This window comes from Varanus komodoensis, unplaced genomic scaffold (assembly GCF_004798865.1).
Source record: "Varanus komodoensis strain SLA01 unplaced genomic scaffold, ASM479886v1 scaffold21, whole genome shotgun sequence".
NCBI classification, from domain to species: Eukaryota; Metazoa; Chordata; class Lepidosauria; order Squamata; family Varanidae; genus Varanus; species Varanus komodoensis.
In genome coordinates this window covers 18,728,458-18,752,453 of record NW_025335589.1, presented here as the reverse complement: position 1 = coordinate 18,752,453, position 23,996 = coordinate 18,728,458, and the positions used below count along the sequence as shown (strand labels likewise).

Here is a 23,996-nt window from a genome sequence, read left to right as displayed (position 1 = left end):
CCTTCAAGCCATAAGAGGTGATAAGGAGAGAATACTGGATGCTTACTTTTCCAAGGAGTCAATTCTATTGAACATCATACAACTTACTTCTGAACAAAGATGCACTTTTACATCTTGGACTTAAAATGAAGCCTTCTTGAATTAAATGAAAAAATGGACACCCAAATAATGTAACACGTCTCTTTTGGAGGGAATAGACTGACATCTAGTGGTAACCAGCAGCTACAGTAACTGAGCAAAGATGTCCTTGCATAATACACCTATTTTTCCAATCTCAATTATAGCTACTTTGAAGTGTTTGAAAATTATCAGTTCCTCTGAGTGAGCCTCAGAAATGAAAATGGAATCCTTCATTCTCTTCTATCCACTTTTCTTTCAATCTTTCCTCAATCATGAGGCTGCTGTTCTGAGGGAATACATGTGGAATAGATCCGTGTGATTCTTTGTGCCAATAATGAAGGCAGAAGCTACACTGGTGCAAGGAATGTTATGCATAATTTGACTATATCCTAAACATTTCTACTCCAACAAGAATACAAAATGATGAAAATCCAATATAACCTCCATAGATCTCCTCTCCCCCAAGTTCTTACAACAGCTCTAAAACTTTAACTCTTAAAAAAAAGAAAAGAACCCATTTTGTTAATTGCCCACAGAACCTTGGCTATTGGGTTGTATAAAATAAATAAATAAATATCTTTGAGGCTGGGGAGATAGACATCCAGCTGTTCTCATATTTATGTTGATCTCTAGACTGCAACTTAAGGTTAAGTTCAGACCATAGCTATGTACAGAGCTAGAAACTAGCATGCAGGCACCAGGTCTCCTATGCCAACAAAACATCCGGGAAGGTATTTATCTACTATTCTCAATGTTTTGACAGAAAGTTCATGCTTTATGTAAACATGGAAGGCCTAAAATCGTACATGGTGACAATATAGCAAAAACATACTGTCCAAGAAGACGGAAGAGGAAGGAAATCTGATTATGAAGACCTACTGATTAATTTTATTTTAGAAAATATCCAACCTGCCTTCTTATTCATTCATTTTTTCATTTCTATACTGTCCCATAGCCAAAGCTCTCTGGAAGGTTTAAAACAATCCATAAAAGCACACCAACACAACACAACACAAATACCATAAAATCAAAGCAGCATTAAAAAGAATTTAAAACAGCTAAAATACAGAGTAAAAATGATTTCATGAAAAAGAAAAACACCTAAGGAGGTAATCCTCCAGATAGCCAAGTACATCTTCAAAGGCTGCAGCATAAAGGGCCATCTTAACCTGGCACCAAAAAGGTGACAAGGATGGTGCCAGCTGGACCGCAATGCAGAAGTTATTCTTTAGTTGGGGGTCCTCCCCAGAGAAATTCCTCTCCCTTATTGCCAGAATTGGCACTGGGAGGCAGGCCCCAGAGACTGAGACTAGTATTCCCCAGAAGTAGCTTCCAGATTAAAAGACAACATAAACATAATAAACAAAAAAGACAAGCAGACACAACAGCTCAGCTAAGTCAACTAAAACACCAGCAACAGAAGAGCATAAAACTGGGTCAGTTTTAAAATTATAGGAGAGACCTAGGCCAGCACTATGCTTTGCACTTAATTGACAGTGTGATTTGGATTTGTATCACTTCTTTGGATCCAGTTGTGCAGGTATTTTAATACAGGCTAAAGTCCGGATGTGTGGACCATATCAGATGCACTGTCATATCTGACGGCTAAGCTAGATGTTCCAATAAATATGTAGGGAAACCGCTGGTGCTCACTTTTATCCTGAAGTAAGCAGGATGGACCCCAGTTCAGCTCAGAACCACCACATGTGCTTAGGGTAGAATTAAAGCTTCCCATCCAAACTCTCACATACACTCACAGGGCCTGAAAAAGGAGAAAAACCCTCCCTCAGCACCAAGTTTACACAAATATGACTTGTTATATGCACAGTATCTTAAATATAGCAGTGTCAAATTATTGTTCATCCCTCATCAAAGCAGCAAGAATATGGCACAGGTCCTCCATTTTTTGCACCTATGGGCACATCCAAGAATTTGAGAAACTGTGAGCATCACTGCTAAAGGGCTTCCAAGAAAATATAGCTAGTCACATAATGGCAACTGATCTTGTTAGTCCAAAGAGAGAAATCATGAAGCTAGAATCTGGAAGCTATCTTGTATTCACCAGTGGCTATTTCATGTATAGAAGAAAGAGACAGTGGAACACCATACAGTTACTAAAAAGTTTCAGTTCAGTTAAAAAACAAGTTTGCTTTGCATGCAAAAAGTCCTAGGCTCTGTCTTCACCATCTCCAGCAGAGATGGAAAGCCATGCCAGTTTAGAAATGCTGGCTTAGAAGGACCAATGATTTGATTTGGAACTACATATGCTGTTTCTTGCTAAATCAAGAATATTGTAAGACCTTCCTGAGACTTGTTGTAATAGGACGAGATAGAAAAGCTTTAAATACATAAATAAGAACACACAAACCAGTGATGGTGGCAGGTGGATGGATACCAACGGTTGGAGAGGACAGATTCAGTTTCTCCACTTCCTGCTTCCCCAAGGAAAGTTACTGTTCATTCGGAGTGTTTACATGAACTGCAACTATAATCTGCCTCTATGTGGGTGAGGGAAAAACTAAGCCAGTTTATGGCCTGCAGAGTATGACCCACAAGAGTCCTGATAGCCATCACTCCAAACCAGGCCCTAAGCCTCTTCATGGCATTATCTTCTTAGAGTGCATGATTCTGAGGGTTCGATAAATGAACAGGAATACACATGTAAGGAAAATATATGGTTAAGTAAAAGCTATAAAGCTACTGGAGGAATGTAAGGATAAAATAAGCACAGCCATGAACAAATTGGATGTCAGTGTGATTATGAGAAGGATTTAACTACTGCACAGATTTACATTGTTCCATTTCACCCTGTAAGCATTAGCACTATAAACATAGTAATTATGGTGAAGAAGACTGTGTCATGTCAGGTTTATTGTCCAAACAGATGGAACAGCTTCACCTTGTTGCACTTAATATAATGCAATAGTGCCACCTAATGGTAAACAACAGCACACATTTTTGGAGAACCAAATTTTGTCAAGACCACAGAATAATAAAATAGTGACCAAACCTTCCCTATTCTTTATGCAGTCTCTTAAGCATGAAACAAAGTTGGTGATGATGAAGAAAATACAGCTGTTTTGAATTATAAAAGAAACCCAAGCTGAAGTTTGTACTAGTGGACATGATACATGGAAATAGGTTAGACTATGCAACATATAGTCCAGTGATTAGAGTGTTGGACTGGGAGTTGGGAAAACACAGTTCTACCACCCACTCAGTTCTGATGCTTACTGCCTAATCTAAGGACAGTCATAGACTTGCAGTCTAACCGATCTCACAGGGTTGTTGTGAGAATAAAGTGAAGAAGGGAATTTTGTAAATCACCTATGGTTCCTTGCAAAGAAGACAGGTAAGCTATAAATGTAATCTGTTAGGTTGTCTTAAATGTAATAGATAAAATGAAGGGTTGCCTGGGAGAAACAAGAAATGGTTAGACTGCCTTAAATGTTTTTGCCGATGATGACATTGTTAGCCCAAGTTTAAAGCTAACAAAATCTGTAAACCTTTAGAATACTATATGTTAAAAAATCATTTACCTATGAAACAATTGAAAGAAATAAACAATAAAATCTCAGGACTGGTTAAAACTTCATCCTATGTTGTCAAATGCCTGGGAGCAAAGTCTTAGTCCAGAGACAAAAGGATGCCATTCTGGGTTTGTACCTTGACATAGGCTATTACCCATGATGGTTTATCATGTCATGTGAACACAGAATGATTCCCACAGACTGGCTTGTTCATGAGCAACAAGCCACCTAATAACCCACAATTGTTATAATACACACAATAGGTTGCCATGTTAACTGAACCTAGATTACTGAGCCCATAGCAGATACCAAGAATTGGCTCCCAAGCTGTTTGGCAACAGTAGCTTGCTTGAGCACTGACCAGTGTCACCTGCCCCTCCAGTGCAACTGGTGGAGTGGATCTCACCACAGAGGGAACACAGATGGTACCACCCCATTGTGCAAGCAAAGATAATTCATGCCTTTGCATTTTTTTGATGCAATTTGCCTTCAACAATTGACAGCTGTCAAAAGAAAACAAAACGAAGAAGAAAACTATTTGGAGACTCTTTGTGGTGAAGTCTAGAGCTGAGTCCCTGTTGCAGGGACTGTTCTGTGGGACTGTTGTCTGGGTGACAGGCTCATCAATTTATCTCCCCAAGCCTTTCTTTCCCTTGTTTCAGAGGCTATTAGTGCACATCGGTTCAACCCCTCCCCCTTCCACTGGAGACAGTAAATTTGAAGCTTCTGCAAAGCAAATAGTTTCAGTTTTCACAATAAAAGTAGCTCCTATCTCAGCACTAGACTTCAGAAAAGCAGTTTCAAAGCACTCCATGGCTCCAAACAACTATCCAGCTTTTGGACAGAGAAGGTTCAATACACTACCTGTTGAACCTTTCCTTTGTCTAGTACAGCCTAACCAGTACAGCCTTCAGTAGGATTTTTTTTTTAAATGTAACAAGGAACTTTTAATTTTCACCTTTAAGCAATGAAAAGGTATTATGATTACTTATTTTTAGTATAGTGTCAGTCATGAAAAATGGGACCTCATTGCACAAAATATTTAAGATACTGTGGTATCCTATTTGTGTGGCTTTGCCTTGCAGAGTTAAAAAAGCTGCTTTTGAGGGTTTTTAACTTTGTCAAAGACGCTCTTCTCCATGCAACTTACCATGAACACTGTAGGTCCCTTCCCCATATAATCTTGAACGTTTCTTTTTCTTCCTTAGCCTACTATTCTTGATGGCATTGGCTGATCTGCTCGAGTATCACAGTTGACTAGTACTAGCAGATATGTCATGGATCCTGCTGGTGCTATTAACCTAGCTGTTCTGACATTATAATTGATCACCAATCAAAAAATATTTCTGGAAGACAGAAAAAAGCAATCTGTCTCTGCGCTTGGCAGCTTTTATATTTTAACATGCTCAATGCACGGCACAAATGCATGTGGCTGGGATTCTAATATTTTTACACACTGTGTGCTTTTCTGTTATCTCAACCTGGGGGTTGGTATGCTTGAATTGATCAAGGTACCAAAAATTGCAAGCAGCTGCTTTCAGTGAAAATCCCTTTATTTCTGCAGATTGCTCACCACATATACCTGCATGTCCCCAGTACTGAGATTATCTTTAAAAATAATTTTAAAAGATACCACCATCCTAGATTAAGTCAGGGGTGGGTAGGTTGTATCCCTCCATATGTTTTGGCCTACAGTTCCAATGATCCTTAACTATGTTAGCTAACACAAGAGTTGTAAGCTAAAACATCTAGATGGCTGCAAAATTTCCCACCACTGCTTTAAGTGATATAGTTATCAGGCCAATAGTAGTTCTATTGAATTACATGAGATTCACCTCCAGATAAGTTCTATACACAGGTAAGTGTGTATAGAATTGTAGCCTTACACATTTATAAAAGGTTTGCTTTCAGTATAAGGAAAAGTTATTTTCATGTTATTATTGAGAGCAATGATGGATAGGTTATTTGTATTTTAGCCACTTTTCAGATCTAGACAATCTAGACAATTTCTTTGTACTTGTGTGTGTACAGAACAACAGAAACAGAAGGCTTCTATGAACTTTAAATATTATATAGGAGAAAGCCAAAAAAGAGTTATGCTGGTAGACATATAGTTTGTTGTATTAAGCATGCATATTACAAATAGATTGAGAAGTTAGAGGAAAAAGTAATCTTGTAAACTGAAGGCTGTTCTGATGTAATTAAATATGTTAATACCTAACTTTTTTTTTTTTTTGGTGGGGGTGGGGGGTCTCTAGGCAACACCATTAGATGTGCTAGCTTACATTTTATTTATAACTGGCATTCCAAGACTAAAGCTACTAACTACTGGCATATGGATCTATTTTGGGGTACCATAGGCTCCCAAAAACCCTGGCAACCAAGCAGAGATAATCACTTTAAGAAATTCTCACCTAGGAAGGAAGAGGGAAAGTAAAAGAAACACACAGGCAAACCACATATGAAAAGTGAAATACCAACTTAATCAGAACTGTAAATATCAATTACTTTAGAAAAGCAAAATGCTTATTTATGTAGATATTTGCCAACCCAAGGCTTGATTTTCCAAGACATGGTTAAATTAGCATCCAGGGATGGATTGAAACAACGTCAAGTGTTGCAAAAGAATTCAATCCTTGAAGTTACCAGCCCAAGCACTCTCTCTGTTGCATGCCCATAGCCCTCTTTTTTATGAGACAACACTGGTAGAGTGGTCCCAACCCCATTTTCTCACCTCAGGGAGCTATTCAGATCAACTGGAAGACATTACCATTTGATTTTTGTCATGCCTTTTGTTCTTCTGATTTTTTTTTCCAAAGGCGTGAGAACCTTGGGTTCCAAGCCTTCTTTTTGGATCCATTTGTAGCTCTTGCACCAGTACCACCTGGGTCCACAGCACTGAAAGCCAAATTGGTCTCCTTGCCAATCCATTGGTGGAAGGAGTTCCAATCATTTGCTCCAAGTTGGAAAATTCTGGAGCCCAAACAAAGGGGTAAGGAGAAAGGACAGTGCAGTTCTGTTACTTTTTAACCACATTTGTCCAACTTCATCCAAGTCTGGGCCTTTAGACTTTTGTCTTATCACAGCCAGAGAAAGCTGCAATTCATTTTAAAAACTGACATACTTTTTCTTCAATAGCAGAGACTCAGGAGTTTCAACATATCCCAAATTTCAACTGCACGCAAATCTAAAGTGACATAACTTATTTGTTTCTATCCTATTTTTCAGATTCTTGTACACATCATACTCACATCCCCTACATTGTATTTTCTATGGATATGTGAATTTGATATAATTTTGGATTCCCTTTCATTAAAAACCCAGCTGCTCCATGTAGTCTTGTTTGGTCAACTAGTGAGAAGAATTGTGGCCAGGACTCCCCTTCTCGTTGGCTTTTTTCTTTTGGCCCAACATGATCATCCCAGGTTATTCAAGGTTTTTTTAAAGTTGTTTTGATGCATGGTAAATTGGTCTTTTGGGAAAAGCAGCAAAAAAGGCAGAAGAAATCATGCAAAGTGCAAGACACTGGAGTGAATATACTTTAGGCTTTAAGCCACTTCCTTCCCCATCCCCTTTTGCTAATATGACTGTGCATCAGGACTAGCCTGAGCACACACCTCTTTACTGGGCCAAACCTTCCACTCCTACAGGCTCAGCCTTTTTCCTTCAATTTAGAACTGATTTACTTAATGCCCATCTCTCAACTGCTTTATACAGATTTGTCTACTCCTGTAAGACAAGTCCCCAAGCAAAGTACCATTTGGAACCAGTAAACTATTTGCTTTGGTTTGGGCCAGCCCAAAATAATCTTGCAATCTTTTCTAAAATTGGGCATCAGTAATTTTAAATGTTCACCTGCAAGACAATATAATTATTTAATAAACATGTATTTGTTCTCTTTGCTAAATTCTTATAACCTTCATTTCCTTAAAATTGATGGATGTGTATACACTGCAACATTTTATAACCTCTGCTGTAAGAAATTATTATAGCAACCGCAGATCTTGAGGTGGTTTTTGATTAAAGATTAAAATACCACTCAATTTCATTACATTTGACAATAATCCTACAGGTTCAATTTATGACTTAAAAAAATCTCACACACTGGAAGAATACACTTTTAGTGTGTTTGGGAAACATTCAATATACATAGTGGGAAGTGGTAGTCCTAGGACAATCTGCTAATTTAAAGGGAAACCCTTTGGTTACAGATCCTGGTTTCATGCTTAGTTTTTCAGTGATACCTATGTGAACTGATACTCATAAAGGACCTCCTAATGGCTCCAAAAAGGAAAAGAAAAAGCACAATCAGCACAGGTTCAATTTCTAAATGAGGCTTCCAGTTATCTTAAATCTATGGTTTTAATATGGGTTTCACCATAACTGAAGTGATGCTGTATCTTCAGCAATCACCTGAAGACTTTCTGTCCAAGGATATAAATGCAAGGATATTGTGAGAGTTTTTAATACAGACAGGAGCTTAACACTGGGTAGTTAAAATCTGGCAGATTTTTGATAGAGAACAGGATATACAGAGAAAGAACAGAATCCTGGATGTGGGGCAAGAGAAAATTAAAGAAAATCCATTCCATGAAATAGGCTTTTCCCTGCAAGAAAAATATCACAGAAATAGAAATGTAAGGATTCTCATTTTTCTTTTAGAAGGTAAGCTGTTGGTCTTATTTTTTTCAAAAAAAATGAACAACTTATTAAAGCAATCACTCTTTTCAGGATTCACATGCTTTCTTGTTCCCTCTCCATCCATATATTTAGAGACTGTCTCTCTGATAAGCAACACTTGATCATTGCTGTTAAAGGCTATCTGGCCTATGTTCCTGTCAGAAGCCATAAACCACCACCAGTACACTACAGGTGAAGGGGTTCTGGAGCCCTGTCTTCTTCCATCTAACAAAGAGCTTGTTTGAGTTTTACAGCACCTGGGGGCTGATTCTTGGGAGGACAATGAGACAAAAGAATTAAGGATATGAGTGAAGAAAAATAGATGGGAAATTTGTAGGAAGTATTCTGAGGATGGTTAAGTGCTACACTGGGTAGTTTTGATCACTCCATGAAAAAGGAAAGAATAAGAAAGATAAGAGAACAAGGATTTTTCTTTTTTAAGAAGCAAGGCTTTTTTGACAGGATAAACTATAATCAAAGTTAAGCCATATATAAGTGAATGACACATGCAATGGCTTGGGTCCTAAGCAAGTTCATTAAGAGAATGCTTTCTGTCCTTTCCCCCTGCACCACACAAAAAACTTCTCCAAAGGGTCTAGGGTCCTCCTGAATAATGTGGGGTAGACTGTGAGGTGCTGGGGAAGGACAAAATCCCAAAATTAGGTGGACCTCTTATTTTTCAATGAGGGCTCTGAACACTGCATAGAGCAGCAAAGTACAGAAAGTTTTCCCTCAATGAACTTCCTTAATTTACCATGCAATCAAAGTCTATTCATTTGTGTTTGCTGATTTGTATGAACAACCTAAAGTTCCCAACCAATTAATAAACCATGGGCTCTCTACCTGGATTGTTCATACACTAGTGTAAATTTGGCATATTAATGACAAACCACAATTCAATAACCACTCATACTCAACCCAGAAGCATGGTATACACATTATAACAAGCAGGAGGATGAGCTGAGAATGAGTAGTTGTTGAATCATTAGTTGTTTCTAACTATGAACAACCCAGAAAGAGGACATGGTTTGCTGTTACGCTGAGCACTCTGAGTTGTTCAGGGTTAACAACACATGGTTAATTCATAGGCTTTATTTCATGAAGTATTAGGTCCTTTAAAAACTGTTTTCATAATAGGATTTCAGATGCATTACATGCAGACAAGAACCTTTTTGTTCTTACATCTCAAGACAGACTTTTCCTGCGTCTATACATACGTAGGCAACCAAACAGGGAAAATCTGAATTCTCAATACATTCAAACCAAACAATCTGCTTTCTGGTTTCAAAAAGTTTATTTATAAGAAAGGTATTTCCGGACCCAATGGTCAACACAAAAACATTTTGCCCAAATTTAAACAATCACCTTGCCTTGAATTTTCAATTTCATTTTTAAATTTAAAAAGTCCAACAAATTATTTTCCCTCCCTCTCAGCTAAACCTAAAGAAATTAAGTACAGTACCTTTGAACTGTAGTGGGTGGGAGACAAAAAAGTGATAAAATTTATAATGTACAAGTATAAAAATATGTTACTCAAGATTCAGCATAATAATTTAATAGCTTTTTGCTGTTTTGTAAGTATCTGGAAATGGAACAGATACATGTCCTGCTCCTGTCACAAGAGGTAGGATGCCTGCATTTGGTACGACATTCCACGAAAGAGTCAAAGTGACATTTCTGTTGCCCCTGCAATTTAAACAGAGTATTAGCATAAAGACTTGTATATTCTAAGCAGTATAAATCATAATTAAGCCAGCAATATATGAGTTATATTATACGATTATGTCAACATTAAAAATTTGTTAATCTGTTTTACAGTGTATTCCAGCAGCCATTTGCAAAAAAAAAAAAATCTTATTAAGGAACTACTCCAAGTTCAAAGTAGCCTATATCTAAAAAACGTACTAAACTCAAAAGAAACTCTGCAATGTTCTAAATCAAATTATTTAAACTCTGAAGTGATGTAAGTTCCAATGAGACTTGGCCTTACAAATATTCTCTCAATCATACTCCTGGAAGCAGGGTCAATATAAAAGATGAAATCTGTAGCTTCTTGTCAAGTAACTAGAAAAAAATGTTTACATCTGGGAATACTACAAAGCTCTTAACAGTCTGCTAATTCAAAAACAAGCTTCAACAGGGATTGTTTTTCTTACTAGTGCTTAGCTAACTGAGACAGAATAACCATGTTAGATAGGATCTCGCTCACCATCCTCTCATCTATATGTGCCCTAAATGTGAAAACTGGTAAACGTTACAACTTAGGATGAGTTAACATACTGCTTTTTATCAATGAAATTAATCTGAATTTTTGTGTATTTTTCCCAAAGTGTTGCAGATGATTACTGGGGGACATTCTGCCTTACTTAACATTCACTTGTGCATACTCTACATGGGCTGCCTTTGAACATCATTAGGTTTCTTCTAATTCCCATGTTACAATAGTTTCCTTGGCTGCTGGTGCATTGCAGAGTAGAATTCAAAGTGCTGGGTTTGACTTACAAAACCCTACATACTCTCACGCAACATTAAAGTCCCCCATATGGGCCTACTGTAATCTTTGTTTCTGATCTGCTAATATACAATATACAATTGGCAAGAGCATAAGAAAGGGTCTTCTCAGTGGTTGCTTCCATGTTCATGCTAAGGGAGGTCATGCCAGCCCAGTCTTTGATGCCCTTCATAGCCAAAGGCCTTTTAAAGACATGCCTTTAATCCAATAAGCTGACTTCAACATTTTTTAATTGGTTGTTTTGACTGATTTTATGTTTTGCCTTCCTTGTTTTAAGGACAATTCTACACTACAAATGCAAATCATGATTTTCTCAAAGGATCTGGTGAGGTTTATAGGAGAGATGTATCTAACAAATGTCAGAACTACTGTATCCTACCTTTCACAAAAAGAAACCAGAATCTTACACTTGACATTGAAATTGGTATAAATTGTAAGTGTAGATTGACCATTAACCTGGACCTGTGATAAAGTACACCGCGCCATGTCTCAGAATTCTGTGCATGTCACTTTTCCTTATGTAAGAATCAGAGACTAATGAAAAGTTTTCATGATTTGTCCTTCAATTCTAGCCACTAGGCAAGATCATTTTTGTACAGCACCCAGCATGAAGTATGGCAGCTAAAGGCAGAAAGGGCATGAGCACCTACAAACTCTTTTTTGATGGTGGGGGAAACCCAGTTGCAAATGATTGTGTCTTGTAACTGCAGTTTCTCTGCTTTCCCAAGGTCCCTCCCATTTTCTACCATCATTTCTTTTCTGTTACTTTTCTAAGCACTCCTGTTGCACTGTAAGTGTTCACATTGTATCCTTTTCACCAACCTACTCTTCAGTGTCTCATGTCTACTAATTCCATCTGCTCAGCCAATATGTGTTACTCTGTGCTTGCACACAGGAAAGAGGCAGTTAACAGGAATTTAAACATTTTAGATGTCCCCAGTTGGCACATCCTCAAAGCCCATAAATGTAACTGTGGCTGCAGAGGACATAAGGAGAACGCAATCCTACCTATAGCTATTTGCAAAATTTACTGTATGGCAGCAGGTTTGTAACTCTGTGCTTCTTTGAGAAAAGATGCACTTTTTTCCAGTGGAAATGCACAAATGCCAGTATAAAACTGATTCATATGATCATAGTACCCTGGTTAAGCCACTGAATCTACTTAGCACCAACTGAGTGCAGCTTGTCATGTTGTCCAAACTCTCTCCCTGTTTAAGACTCACTGCACATCTAGCACTGCACACAAATATACCATAGCTAAAAATAATATAAGGTGAAGGTTTACTCACTTGAGACCATTTCCATCATCAAAGAAGAAGTATTTGGACTTCATATCTTTCAACAACAGCTTTGGATTATCTCCTCTCAAAATGATTTTGTCCCAAAGGACAACCTGGTTCAAAGCCTACAATTAAAGTTACAACTGATCACCAAGTTTATTTAATATTGTAAACAAATAAACCAACAACCTCATGATCAAGAAAGCTAAGCATGTAGATAAAGAAGCTTCAGGGATTTTTTCTTCACTGCATTTTGGAGCAAAATTAGCCAATCCTGTCTTCCTTAAACAATGCTTAGACTATAACACAGATATTTCTATTTCTCCACAATTCTGCACATTTTTGCCACATAGTTAAAGTGCTTATTTTTTAACAGCTGCAAAGCACACAGCCTGCTCTGAAGTTTGAGAATGGTTCAGAATGTATGTTATAATCATCTTAGGTTGTCTATTTCTGGATAATGGGAATTGGGAGAAGGGAACAATATGTTGCCCCTATATACTGATGGAGCAATACCCTTCCCCCACCCCCAAGAAACAGAAGACAAATGCAAACCTTAAATTAGTTTTATCCATCCCTACAACCAGGTAGCCATTAATAGAAGCCTCTATCTCAATGAAAGGTTAATTGGAAAACAAATAAAGACTTATGGGCTTCATAGTAAAGAATAATGCAACTAAAGACTATTCCTAGAAAAATAAATGAAGGCAGTAAGCTATTATAATAGAATAGCCCCTATTCTATTCTTGATTGAAATCAATTCGATTCTATTCTTGATTCAATCAATTCTTGATTGAAAAAGACGTCAATCAAAAAGCCAGTATTTGTTTTTATTTTGCCAAACCTAGCTCATATGCTCCCCCTCCACAGATTATATAACCACAAACTGCCCCTCACTTTGGATTCCAAGAATCTCAATTTGGACAAGGCACTAAATAACCCACAGACAGAAGCTTCTTAGTTTGTTTAGGGGCTCACACTGGCAGGAGGAACTAAGTGGGAGAAATCAAGCAGCCTACATCAGCACACTTGCTTATTCGTACTAAATCCTGGTGCCAATTTAGTGGAAATGTTATGACTACATGTTGAACCAGCCGTACAAGGATGTATCATATATAGGTTCAGAGTTCCAGACAGATTCAAACCTGCTGAACTGACAAAACTCCACTAAAAAGACTGGGATAAACTAGTACTTAAAGCCTGCTTATACTTTGTCTACTTGTGAGAATCTTCTTGAAAGTATACTACAGAACACTTTAAACATTTAAAAGAACATTTTAAAAGACACAAATGCCAGGGAACTCACTTTGAGGTAACATTGTTTTACTGGACACACTTTTTCACTGTTTGCAGAAAGATTTGCCCTCTTTAAAATTTCCAGAGATTTGATGAACAAAAAGAATGGAACCAACATAACAGAAGAGCAGGCAATCATAGAATACTGCAATGATCCATGAAGCCAAGTTCAAGCTCTGTATTTTATAAGTGGCATATTATAAATCACAGATGTGTCTTTTCAAGCTATTGTACTAGATTCCTTTCATGACAGAGAGTGGGAATTAAAAAGCAGTAATGTATCTATTTCCATCTAATAATGCTTAATTCATTCACAAAATGTCAGCAGCATAACTGTTGTAAACGGATAAGATGATACAGAATTTAGAATACTAAAAGAGCATTTGAAAACCAAGCTGCTTCCATTTCTACAAAGCCAGCAATGTGGAATGAATTTTAGAATAGAGATAGACTGTTATATAAATGTTACAGGTGTTATTTATAAAGCATAATGGGAGTACTTCGAAACAGAGCAAATTACAGTGGGCCATTTCCCATCTTTTGCCAAACAGCAAGCCCACACATTCCCTTTCCTACAGATTGCATAATCACAAATTGTCTCTTAGTTTTCCCTGGCATACAGTGCAGGTTTTATTTTTGTGACAACTGAAATGGGGAGATAAGAACAGAATCATAAAAAGTGCATATTACACTTCTAGAAACCTGTGATTTTCCTAACATTATGAAATAGCTGTAAAATTAGTGCAATTTCCTAATTAACAAGTTTTAAATTCGTACTTACATTGTTCTTTGTCGAATATTCCGCTGATAAATATAGAAATAATTGTTTCACATTCCAGTCAAATATACTATGCAGATGTGAGATAGTTAAAGAACATGCATTATAATAAAGTTTGATTCTTTTGAACATATTCACATTGACTTGGTTTGCATGTAATGACTATCAGTTTAAAAATCAATGGGTAATCATATACTACCTGTAGCATGCCCACTTGTTCCAGTTTTATTCAGTAACCCATGACAGATTCCTTTGTAAGTTCCTGAGCATGGTACCTGACAGGCTGTTCAAGGGCAAACCAAGCAGTGGTGAACACATGGCTTGTTGCTGGGTCAAACACTGGGTAGCTTACCACCTAAACCATGGGTCCTCAAACTACGGCCTGTGGGCCGGATCTGGCCTGCCATGCTCATTTGGACCTGCCGCGTGCACGCACCCACTGCCGTCTACCTCGCCCAGCGTGTGGGGAGGCAGTGGTTTGCTTGCTCAGAGAAAATGATTTCCAAGTGATCAAGCCACTGTCTCATACACCTGCCTCACGGCACGCGCCCCACTTCACCTCTCCTTGCTCCCCGCCACCACCTCAGCATGCGCGTCCACATGCAGCATCCCCGCTCCCTTTCTGGCCCATGCGCACCACCGGTACCACCTTTCTGGCCCGCACCCAGCACCGGCACCTTTCAACTGGCCCCCTGGTTAATAAATCTGAGGATCCCTGACCTAACAATCCAATGATTTAGGTTCCAATGCCACATTCAGCAGCCTATAAGGGAATCCATCATAGTTTACTGAATCAAACTGGAAGTAGGGCATGCTGCAGCCAGTGCACCCACCCTCTCTTGCTCATGCATGACAACCCAGCACTTTTTAAATCAATGGGCTGTGATAAGCAAGGACAGTTAGCAGAAATAAAAGGGGGGAAAACTTAAAAGGCTCTGCTAACTTGAGAATTGTGCCTTGCATTATGGAACTTAAATCTCTTTAATGTCATCTTCATTTCTGTAGATCAAGAAATGAACTTTTGCTTTTGTAGTAAGACATCTTGGTATTTTTTATGAAAATCAGAACATAGCAGAAGCAGAGAGAGCACCCTTCCTTTGAAAATCAGTTACCATTCCTTGCACTCATTTTTAAGAGGCAAAAATAAATCCTCCAAGGAGTTGCAAAACTATGCAAACCATTTAAAATAACCAAGGTATGATATTTAAACATTTTTCTCCCACTTCAAAGAAGAATTAAAAGCTACTTAAAATCAGTTTCCACATGAAAGCAATAGCAAAAATAGGATATTGTTACTGAATTACCTTGAGTATATGAGAATAAAACTTAAAAATCTCTTGTGCACTGCAGTTCTAGACCATAACCCAAAATTAGTACAACCAGTTTCATGGAACCTTAGACATGTTTCTCAGAAGCAGCTCCTTGTTCCACATAGCAAACTACTACTTAGGTCCGAATAACCTAAGGCAGAAGAAGATACAGTTGTATACCCCTGGATTTGCTCCCACTTTCCCTTTTTAATTAAAACATTTTTTTTTCTTACTTGCGGCTGGGGTTGCTGTGAAACAGCTGTTAGAACTTAAAACTGTGGATTCAAGTGAGGTGGTGGGTTCAGATCACACCTCTACCCTGTAGTCAATTATTTGGGCAAGTTACTTGTCATTTGCCATGCTTTCCAAGGGAACCATTTTTGGTGATGCCCAGAGCAGTTTCTCAAACTACCTAGTGCCACTTGCCCCCAAAGGTTTGCCTGTCCCTTATATAAAGTCAGTGGGGACACTGTAGTCATTGACATCCCCAACTTCTAAACATCTGTTTATCCTGGTTCTCAGGATGGGTGCTCATCTGCTCACTGGGAATGAGGACTTGATGCCAGCCGGCCTGTGAACGAATCTTATGGCTGGTTGGTCGCAGCCAAATACTACCCACTCATTTATTTATACTACTCACTTCCTCCACTTATGTACTTAATGTAAAAGCCTTGTGTGATTTTCTAGTCATGATCAGCAAGCAGTAGAGACAAGGTAAAAGTACTGAGTGTCAGCAGCAAAACAAAGAAAAATGAGTCTGTAAAGAAAGAGACTTGCACACAAATAGTTGTAGACAGTGAAGAGGGTGAGTCTAAGTGACCAAGAAAGGGAGTCAGTGAAAAAAAGGATAAAATGTCACTGTTAAATGTGTAATGTTAACTCTGACATGCTCCTTTTATACGATTAATTGTAGCATGGTGTCTCTCTTGTTAATACAAATGCAACACTGGTCCTTCAGTGTATCCAGTGATAACTCTGGATCAGAGTTTGAAATGGATTTGTCAACCCTGGTTAAAAAATAACCGTGCACCACCGCAAGGCTGTCCAAATGCAGTGCCATATCACAACACAGAAAGGTAGGATGGGCAATTGACTAAGAGGAGAGAAGGAAGTATGTAAGCCTTCCCTTCACTCAATCATGATTAAGAGATCAGGAAATGTTACAACTTCATCAGATCAAACTGTCTAGTATCATTACCACATTGATAACTCTAACCTGTAGTTAAAACAAGACTCAAGCAGAAACAAAAAACTTTAGCTTCTAACAACTTGTAACAGAGTATCATATATTTTCCCAACCCTTGCTAGAATTAACTTTGAAAAGATAAAGATCTTTCACCTTCTCACTTTCATTCTGTTCTGCACAAGTTGGATTTATATTTCAACTAGTGCTGAGGGTCTGTATTTATTATAAAGGATATCTGCACTAATGTCAAAAGTAATTATTCCAAGGTCACTTCTTTCTCCTGGTCCCGTGAAATCTTCTACATTTTTTCTATAAAAAACAACAACACCTCACTCAATATTTTTGCAACTGGCACAAAATAACATGGGAAACAAGAAAGAATAGAGAAAATGTAAGACACAGTCAATATTACCACTTGTTTTGTATCATAAATATAATGTAAGTATTGACAATTAAATAAATAATTACAATTTAAGGGTACTTTTTCATGACAGTTCAGAAAGAAACAAGGCAGGAAACATTAAAAATTTGGCTGAATTGAAATTATTTTTTAACAGTGCTGTAATTATTCTCCCTCATAACCATCACTCCCCCACACACACAAAAACCCACCAGAAATGCTACTCTAAATGGGAAAACAGACTTATATTTACTTGTTTGTATTTTCAGTAGTGTAAAGATACCCATTTCTAATGCAATTCCATATAAATGCAATACATGGCAGAAATGAGTTGAGATTAATCCATAAATGTGATGTCCAGTAATTCAAATATGAGAACTTTAATATATTTAGCCATTAAATTGTAAAAAGGTAGTACTGCACTATTGTAAATTATTTATTAAAATCTTAATCTGCTGATAAAAAAATGTCTAATCTGAAAACATACATGAAACTACTGACATGTACTTCATTACTTGGAAGAACAGAAATTAAAGAACTTAAAGTAACATTCCCAAGTTATATAATAAAAATATTAATACACAAAAATAATTTTGGTAGAAAGTTTTAGAAGAAATGTTGGCAATGTAAAATACTGCCCTAATTTTTGATTACTTAAAATGCAACTGAGTAGATACCTCTAGGTTTTTTTTACTACTTTTATAACCTGTCTTTCTTTCTCTTGTGAGGAAACCAAGGTGCCTTAAGGAGATTTGCCTTCTTTCCATTTTAACCTTATAACAACCCTGTGAGGTGGGTTAGGGTAAGTTTTATACAAAATTACATGACAAACTCATATGAATTTTCAGATATCCTACATGCCCTTTAATTTACAATTGGGTCCTAAGGTAAGTTCAGTGGCATATGGAATGAAAAAGTTCCCCTTCCCTCTTCCACTCTGCAGCCACTTGACCCCATGGCCAGTTCATTGTTTGAATTCAATTTTCAAACTCTCCTCAATAATACCACTTAACACAGCCTAGTTTCTCTCAAACACTCTTTCAAAGCACATGTTGGAGAAAATAAAAAAATTAAACCAAATTTCACCTCAGAGAACAGATTAACCACCATAGATACTCAATACAATCAGCAAAACAAACTGTTAGAGGCCAAGGAACAGATAAGTTCACACTAGTTAAAAAGCTGTACAAAAGTATACCAAGGGAATGTCAGTCATCATGTATGACTACATAATTTAACTATATCGTCTTCATTTTAAAAGTTGTAAGAATCAAAATTACTGTGCAACTAACTGCATTTGGCAATTGATTGTTTTTGCACAAATGATCCAATATGAGAAGAAAGCCTAAGAGCGTTCTCCATGCATTAACAATTTCATTTATGAAGCAGTTAATGTAGCACATCATAATTACATCAGGTATGTGAGATCTAAAACCCATAATTTCACACCATCAGCAGCAATGTTCCTTCTTCATTCCATGTGTGGCAAAATAAAAAAGGAACGTAAGAACCACAAAAGAAATCTGTAAAACTACTCAGACTATTGTTTAACACATGTGGATAGGATTTCTGAAAAGGCTTGTGTTTATCTGCAAAATAACCCTAAAACCCTTTTATTTTTCTAACCTCACAGTGACAGACAGATGCTTGACAATAAGCTGTCTGGGCAACAGCTGCTAACACTTGCTAGCCCCGGTAGCAAGTTGCCTTTCCATGCACCCCAAGGGAGTGAGCCAGAAGGCAGACTACAGCACTGGAGAGTTCGTGTTGCTCATTCATTGGCTCAGAGAAAGGGGAAATGAGAGAACAGGAAGGAAAACTCCACAGTTCTAAAACCTACAAGAGGAGAATAGAATAAAGCCTTAGATGATTGCATGAAGAAGAAAATCAGCACAGGTCTGCACAATCGATATGCAGAATATGCTTTTTAAATGTTAATTTCGATTTTAAACAAGTCTCCCTTTAAGCGGCTCACTGTCAACAGAGTCAGGATGTAAGTAGAGAGATGGTAATGATGGGATAATTGCGACAAACATCAGCCACTGTCTTAAAGGTATGGGGGTCTACAGTGACCCCTGGTAAGTCAGGCCACCTATGGACAGCAACTTCGAGGAAACTGCACGCAGTACGTAGGAGGGTTCTCTTATTTGGTCTCTGCAGACAGGGACGTTCAACAACCACAGTGGGTAAACCGTAGCCCTCTAGATGTTGCTGGTCTCGAACCACTATCAGCCCGGCCAGCATAGCCAGGGATGAAGGGAGGTGTAGTCCCACAGCACCTGGAGGGCCACAGGCTCCGCGTCCCCCGCTCTGCAAGGGGAAAGCTATACTGCGGAACAAACGAGGCATCCCTCAGGATCCTCGGCAACCCGCTGTCCCCAGCCTGCTGAAAGGCAGTGCCCTTCCTTCCCTTCCCTGAAGAGTCGAGAGGGGCGGCCGGGGCGCATCACCCGACAGCCGAGCAGGAGCCCCGCTCTGGCCGCTCCCAGCCCCTCGCGCACTCACAGCATGACACGGGAGACGGCGATGCTGACGGGCACCGTGCGCTCTTTGAAAGCCGTGGTGATGAAGCAGCCGAAGGTCAGCGCCGCCATCACGCTCAGCGAGAAGGCGAAGAGCGAGTTGGCGCGGGTCAGGACGGTGTTCATTTCCTCCGCCGTCCGCTCCGGCCCTCACCACACACACGCACGCACGCACACGCGGCCGGCCGCGCCGAGCAGCCCGTGTCCTTCCCGCCTCCGCGCCGGCCAGGCCACGGCTCCCGAGGAAAGCAGACACGCTCGCACCCGCAGCGGAAAGGAAGCGCTGCTGCCTCCACCGCGCTGCGTGACTGAAGAGAAAAGGAGGCCCGAAACGGCCGCCTGCCTGGAAGCGCACCCGCCCAGCCGCCCGCGAGGAGGAGCCAGCCCGCGCCCGCGCCCGCGCCCGCGCCCGCGCCCCGCCCCGCCCACAGGCGGAGCGCTCGCTCCCGGCCCCGCCCGGGCAGAAGTCCCATGAGCCTCTGAGGCGCGCTTCCGGGATCACGACGCGCACTGCCTCCATAGAGATACGAAGGGTAGAGTGGTTTGAAGAGGCCGTCGCCTTCATTTGAGAGCTGGGGCTTATGCTATAGACCCGCCTTCGTTGCAATCGGAGAGGGGCGCTTTTGTGACAGCGTGTTCGGCCTCTGGACTGATATCGGACAATTCAGTTATCGGGGCAGAATGAGCAAAATTAACTCAGCTGGAAAGTCTGTATTACGTCCCCAGTAAATGTTCTCTTTGCAGTGCTCATTGATAACACATTCAGTCTTACTGTGTGCAGCGTTGCAGTGGAAATGACTTTCTCCAATAAATATTGAATTGGGCTGCAGTCCTTCTTGCCACTCCTTTACACGCTTATCTAGTGGGATGTCTCACTGAACTCAATAGAACTTATTTTGGTGTGGACATGTATAGGATTGCACCGTTACAGTCTTAAAGGTCGTTGTAACATCGACTATCAGTACGGGGTTCTTAGGAATCGATGTCTTTTAGTCGCAAACCGCTGCACACGCACGCACGCACACATCCATCCCTACCGCTACATTCAACTGGAAGTGACTACCCTGCAAAGTGCTTTTAGGAAACCATCATCCCCAACCTTCGAGCCTACATTAACTGAGGAATTAATAACAATGTGACCATCCGTCACTATGGGAGTGTCATTTCTCATCCTTTTCATCTGCAACGGGAAAGAGAACATTATTATTACATAGCATTTATATTGCGCCTTTTTTCCCCTTGTTAGGAATCCAGGGATGCTTACATATTTCTCCATTTCTCACAGCAACAACCCTGTCAGGTAGGTTAGGATCAGGGTGAGCTTCCTGGCTGAGAGAGAACGAGATACTGGCCAGTTCACTTTCCCACTCTAAGCCAGAGCAAGAACATATTTGTTGGACATTTATAAACAAAACTTTTACGAACTTAGAACAACAGTCCACACAAAATAGGGGGAAACACTTAAAGCTGGAAAGAAAAGGGAAACATTGTTGCCCAGTCATTACAATAATAAGTGTTAGACATCCTGCTACGGCTCTAAGGATACATAAATCATGAAGTTTTTAAAAAAGCTTCAAAAGAGGAAATCCCTGGATCCAGCACAGGGTGGTTGTGTTGCCCTACAGCTCGCTGATACAAAATGACCCTTGAGTAGTAATCCTTTAGCTGTAGCCGCTTCCTTGGGAGTAAGCCAAAAACACCTCTTTCCAAGCATGGAACTGCTGTGAGAATCCATATTCTTTAATCTTTGTCCTAAAATGTAAGGTCTAAATAAAGTGACCTTTATAAAGGAAAATCCATCATCTACTACCGAGATCTCAGTGTATTTTGACATTCTGACATCCAAAGGACCAAGAAAGGAGCGTAAGCATGGAAAATTTGTTTGATTCAAATAGCATCTCTGCACACTGTAAGGCAAATGGTGTTTAAATTCGGAAGGAAGCAAAATGGGCTGGAGGTCTCCACTGCTCAAACTGGGGAAAATGTTTGATGGGCCTAAACAACTCTTCAGAGTGTAAACTTTATTCTAAAATAGTGTTACCCCAATTATTAGGTAGCAGCTACAGCTGCTCTATTATACCCATATCGGAACCAGAAATGTACAATTCCTATGAAGCAGAACAGCTACCAGCCTAAGAGGGAAGTGGGGGAAGTACAGAAATAGCAACTACTACCCACCACCTGTAGGGCAAAAAACTAGAATGCTGAGCACTGCTGCAGGTGACTCATGTATAAGACGAGGTCAGTACTGTCAGGTGTATTAGAGGTCCCCCAGTTTTTGCTTCATTATTTTCAGTTTCAAGGGTCATCTTATATCCCAGTATATAGGGTAGGGACTACACCAAAAGCTGTGCACATATGCTTCACAAACATTGGAGGGGACATGACAGAGATACACATATACACAGAGGATCAGACCACACCACACCACACACACTTCACAGTACACAAGACAATACTTCCAATCCTTAAGTCTCAGTGCCACGGACAGCAACAAACTTGCTTCTGCCAGCCAGGAAAAAACTGCTCACAACTGTCTGTCTGAAGCACAGCACACAAGGGTGAGAAAGGACACTATCCTGCAACACACACACAATACACACACGCACGCACGCACGCACACACACGAGTATCCTACAAAACTCATATAGTTTCCTGGTAGGAAGCTTCATAAAGCACATGCAGCCCTCCTGAGAGGAGGGTTCAAAACTCACCCAGGGAAAAAAAGACTCTTAGGACAAGCAGAAGAGGGGAGAAAGAGAGAAGTGGGAGGGTGCCTGGAGCAAGCCAGAAGGACTCCTTCTCCCTAAGACTGCTCCATTAATAAAACAACAGTAACACAAATTAGTTGAAAGCTCAAACACTACATATAGCTATTGTTGTAAGTCTGAGTGGTGAAATTTGCAACTGAACACTTTGTCAGCAGCAGCCGATGCACTGTCTGCAAATGAAGTGAGTATTGTGAGTCTCCTTGTTTGGGGATATGTATGTTGGAAAATGTACTAAATATAGTGGCATTGTAAACATTAGAGACTCGACAAATATGTGCCTGTATGCACACACAAACAATATATAATGGAGATGGGTTGGGAATAATCTTCCCTTTCAGTTACAGTGTAGATTGCTAGAAAAACAAGAATAAGTTCTGGATAATACCATTTGCTAACTGTTCTTTAACTAGGTGCAGAACTGTAGACATTACACCCAATACGTGCATGAGCTGTGGAATGAAACAAACCCCTTAGTATGGACTGCTATAATCCAAAGTGTTTGAAACTGTTCGTTGTATTCTTCTCTAGTTGAATACCATCAGGCTAGCAGTAGCTCAAGTGAACTCAGTGCTATGTACAGTATAAATAATCCTCATATTTTGAGCTGCAAGCATCATGACCAGCTGATATTTTCTTTCCCCAGAACCAGCTGTTCCCTAGGAGTGTCTGGCTGGAGCCATATGATCTTATCAACATATTTCAGAGCTGTATCCCAACACTGACCAAGCCTCTTGTGCAGCAATGACTGTCATAGAGGAAAATCGCCCTTTTGCCCAACAATTATCCAATGTCTACTTTACGATACTTTCACTTTTCTGCTTCAAGCTTTTTGTGAAAATCAGCCTTGCGATACTCAGCCATTTCTATATTGTTAAAGGGAACCGTAAAGAGGCAGCACGAATTGCTGCTGAATTTTATGGAGTCTCTCAAGGACAAGGTATGTGTCTGTTTACTTTATCACTGTTGGCATTTCTTGCTGTTGTTGATCTTCTAACTTTTAAAAATGTGTTTTCATTAGGAAAATTAATCTGGGATTTTCCCTATTCTCCATGCTGCTTAACTTTTATTGGCTAGGTTTTCCCACTTTACTTATATTTGGACAGTATTTTGCCTCTTCCTTCACTATCATACTGATTACTTACAACGTAGAATCTCTTTAAAATTTGAGCAAGTTAGAATGTCATGAATTAAAATAGTAAAATCTAGTTTAAATTGATCTTGATTCTTAAAATTGGGGATTTGTACAAAAATGTATTTCTAACACTGGTTGACATTCACCAGAGTTTATGCCACTTTACAGTACTTTCTAGCACAGCCATATATATCCTTGTTTAAAATATTATTTGTGCAATACAATGCCTGACTGTTTTCTAATACAAAATAGCAAGATTGAAAGACACTTGATTATGAGCCATTTTGAAGATAACTGGGAGAATTATTCCTTATCTGGTTTTAAAATTGCAAATCTCCACAATGACTGGGTTCACAAATGGCTAACTATGGGACAAACTAGAGTGGTGAGCCAGAAATACCCCAGTTCCAGTTTTTCTTAGGCATCACTATGCAAGCAGTTCACTCCCAATTATTATCCACCTGACAAGGAGCAAGCAA

At 39.4% G+C, this 23,996-nt stretch overlaps 1 protein-coding gene across 1 annotated transcript; it reads right to left on the bottom strand.

Annotated features, from left to right (window-relative positions):
* Positions 1-9,605: 9,605 nt before the first annotated feature.
* On the bottom strand, positions 9,606-19,949 carry LOC123023731 (signal peptidase complex subunit 3). The gene is made up of 5 exons (XM_044430679.1): positions 19,598-19,949; positions 16,928-17,001; positions 14,200-14,276; positions 12,132-12,247; positions 9,606-10,016 (listed from the first exon to the last, which is right to left on the bottom strand). Exons 1-5 carry the CDS (start codon positions 19,738-19,740, stop codon positions 9,884-9,886), a joined length of 543 nt encoding a protein of 180 aa, XP_044286614.1. The 5' UTR covers positions 19,741-19,949; the 3' UTR covers positions 9,606-9,883.
* Positions 19,950-23,996: the final 4,047 nt, after the last annotated feature.

Bases quoted from the DNA above. Each gene is read 5' to 3' on its own strand.
- LOC123023731 (XM_044430679.1), bottom strand. From the start codon at position 19,740: ATGAACACCGTCCTGACCCGCGCCAACTCGCTCTTCGCCTTCTCGCTG. The intron at 17,002-19,597 runs GTGAGTGCGCGA...TGTTTTTTATAG, and splicing joins GCCGTCTCCCGTGTCATGCT to AAAAAATGTAGAAGATTTCA. The intron at 12,248-14,199 runs GTAAGTACGAAT...CTTTAATTGTAG, and splicing joins AATATTCGACAAAGAACAAT to GCTTTGAACCAGGTTGTCCT.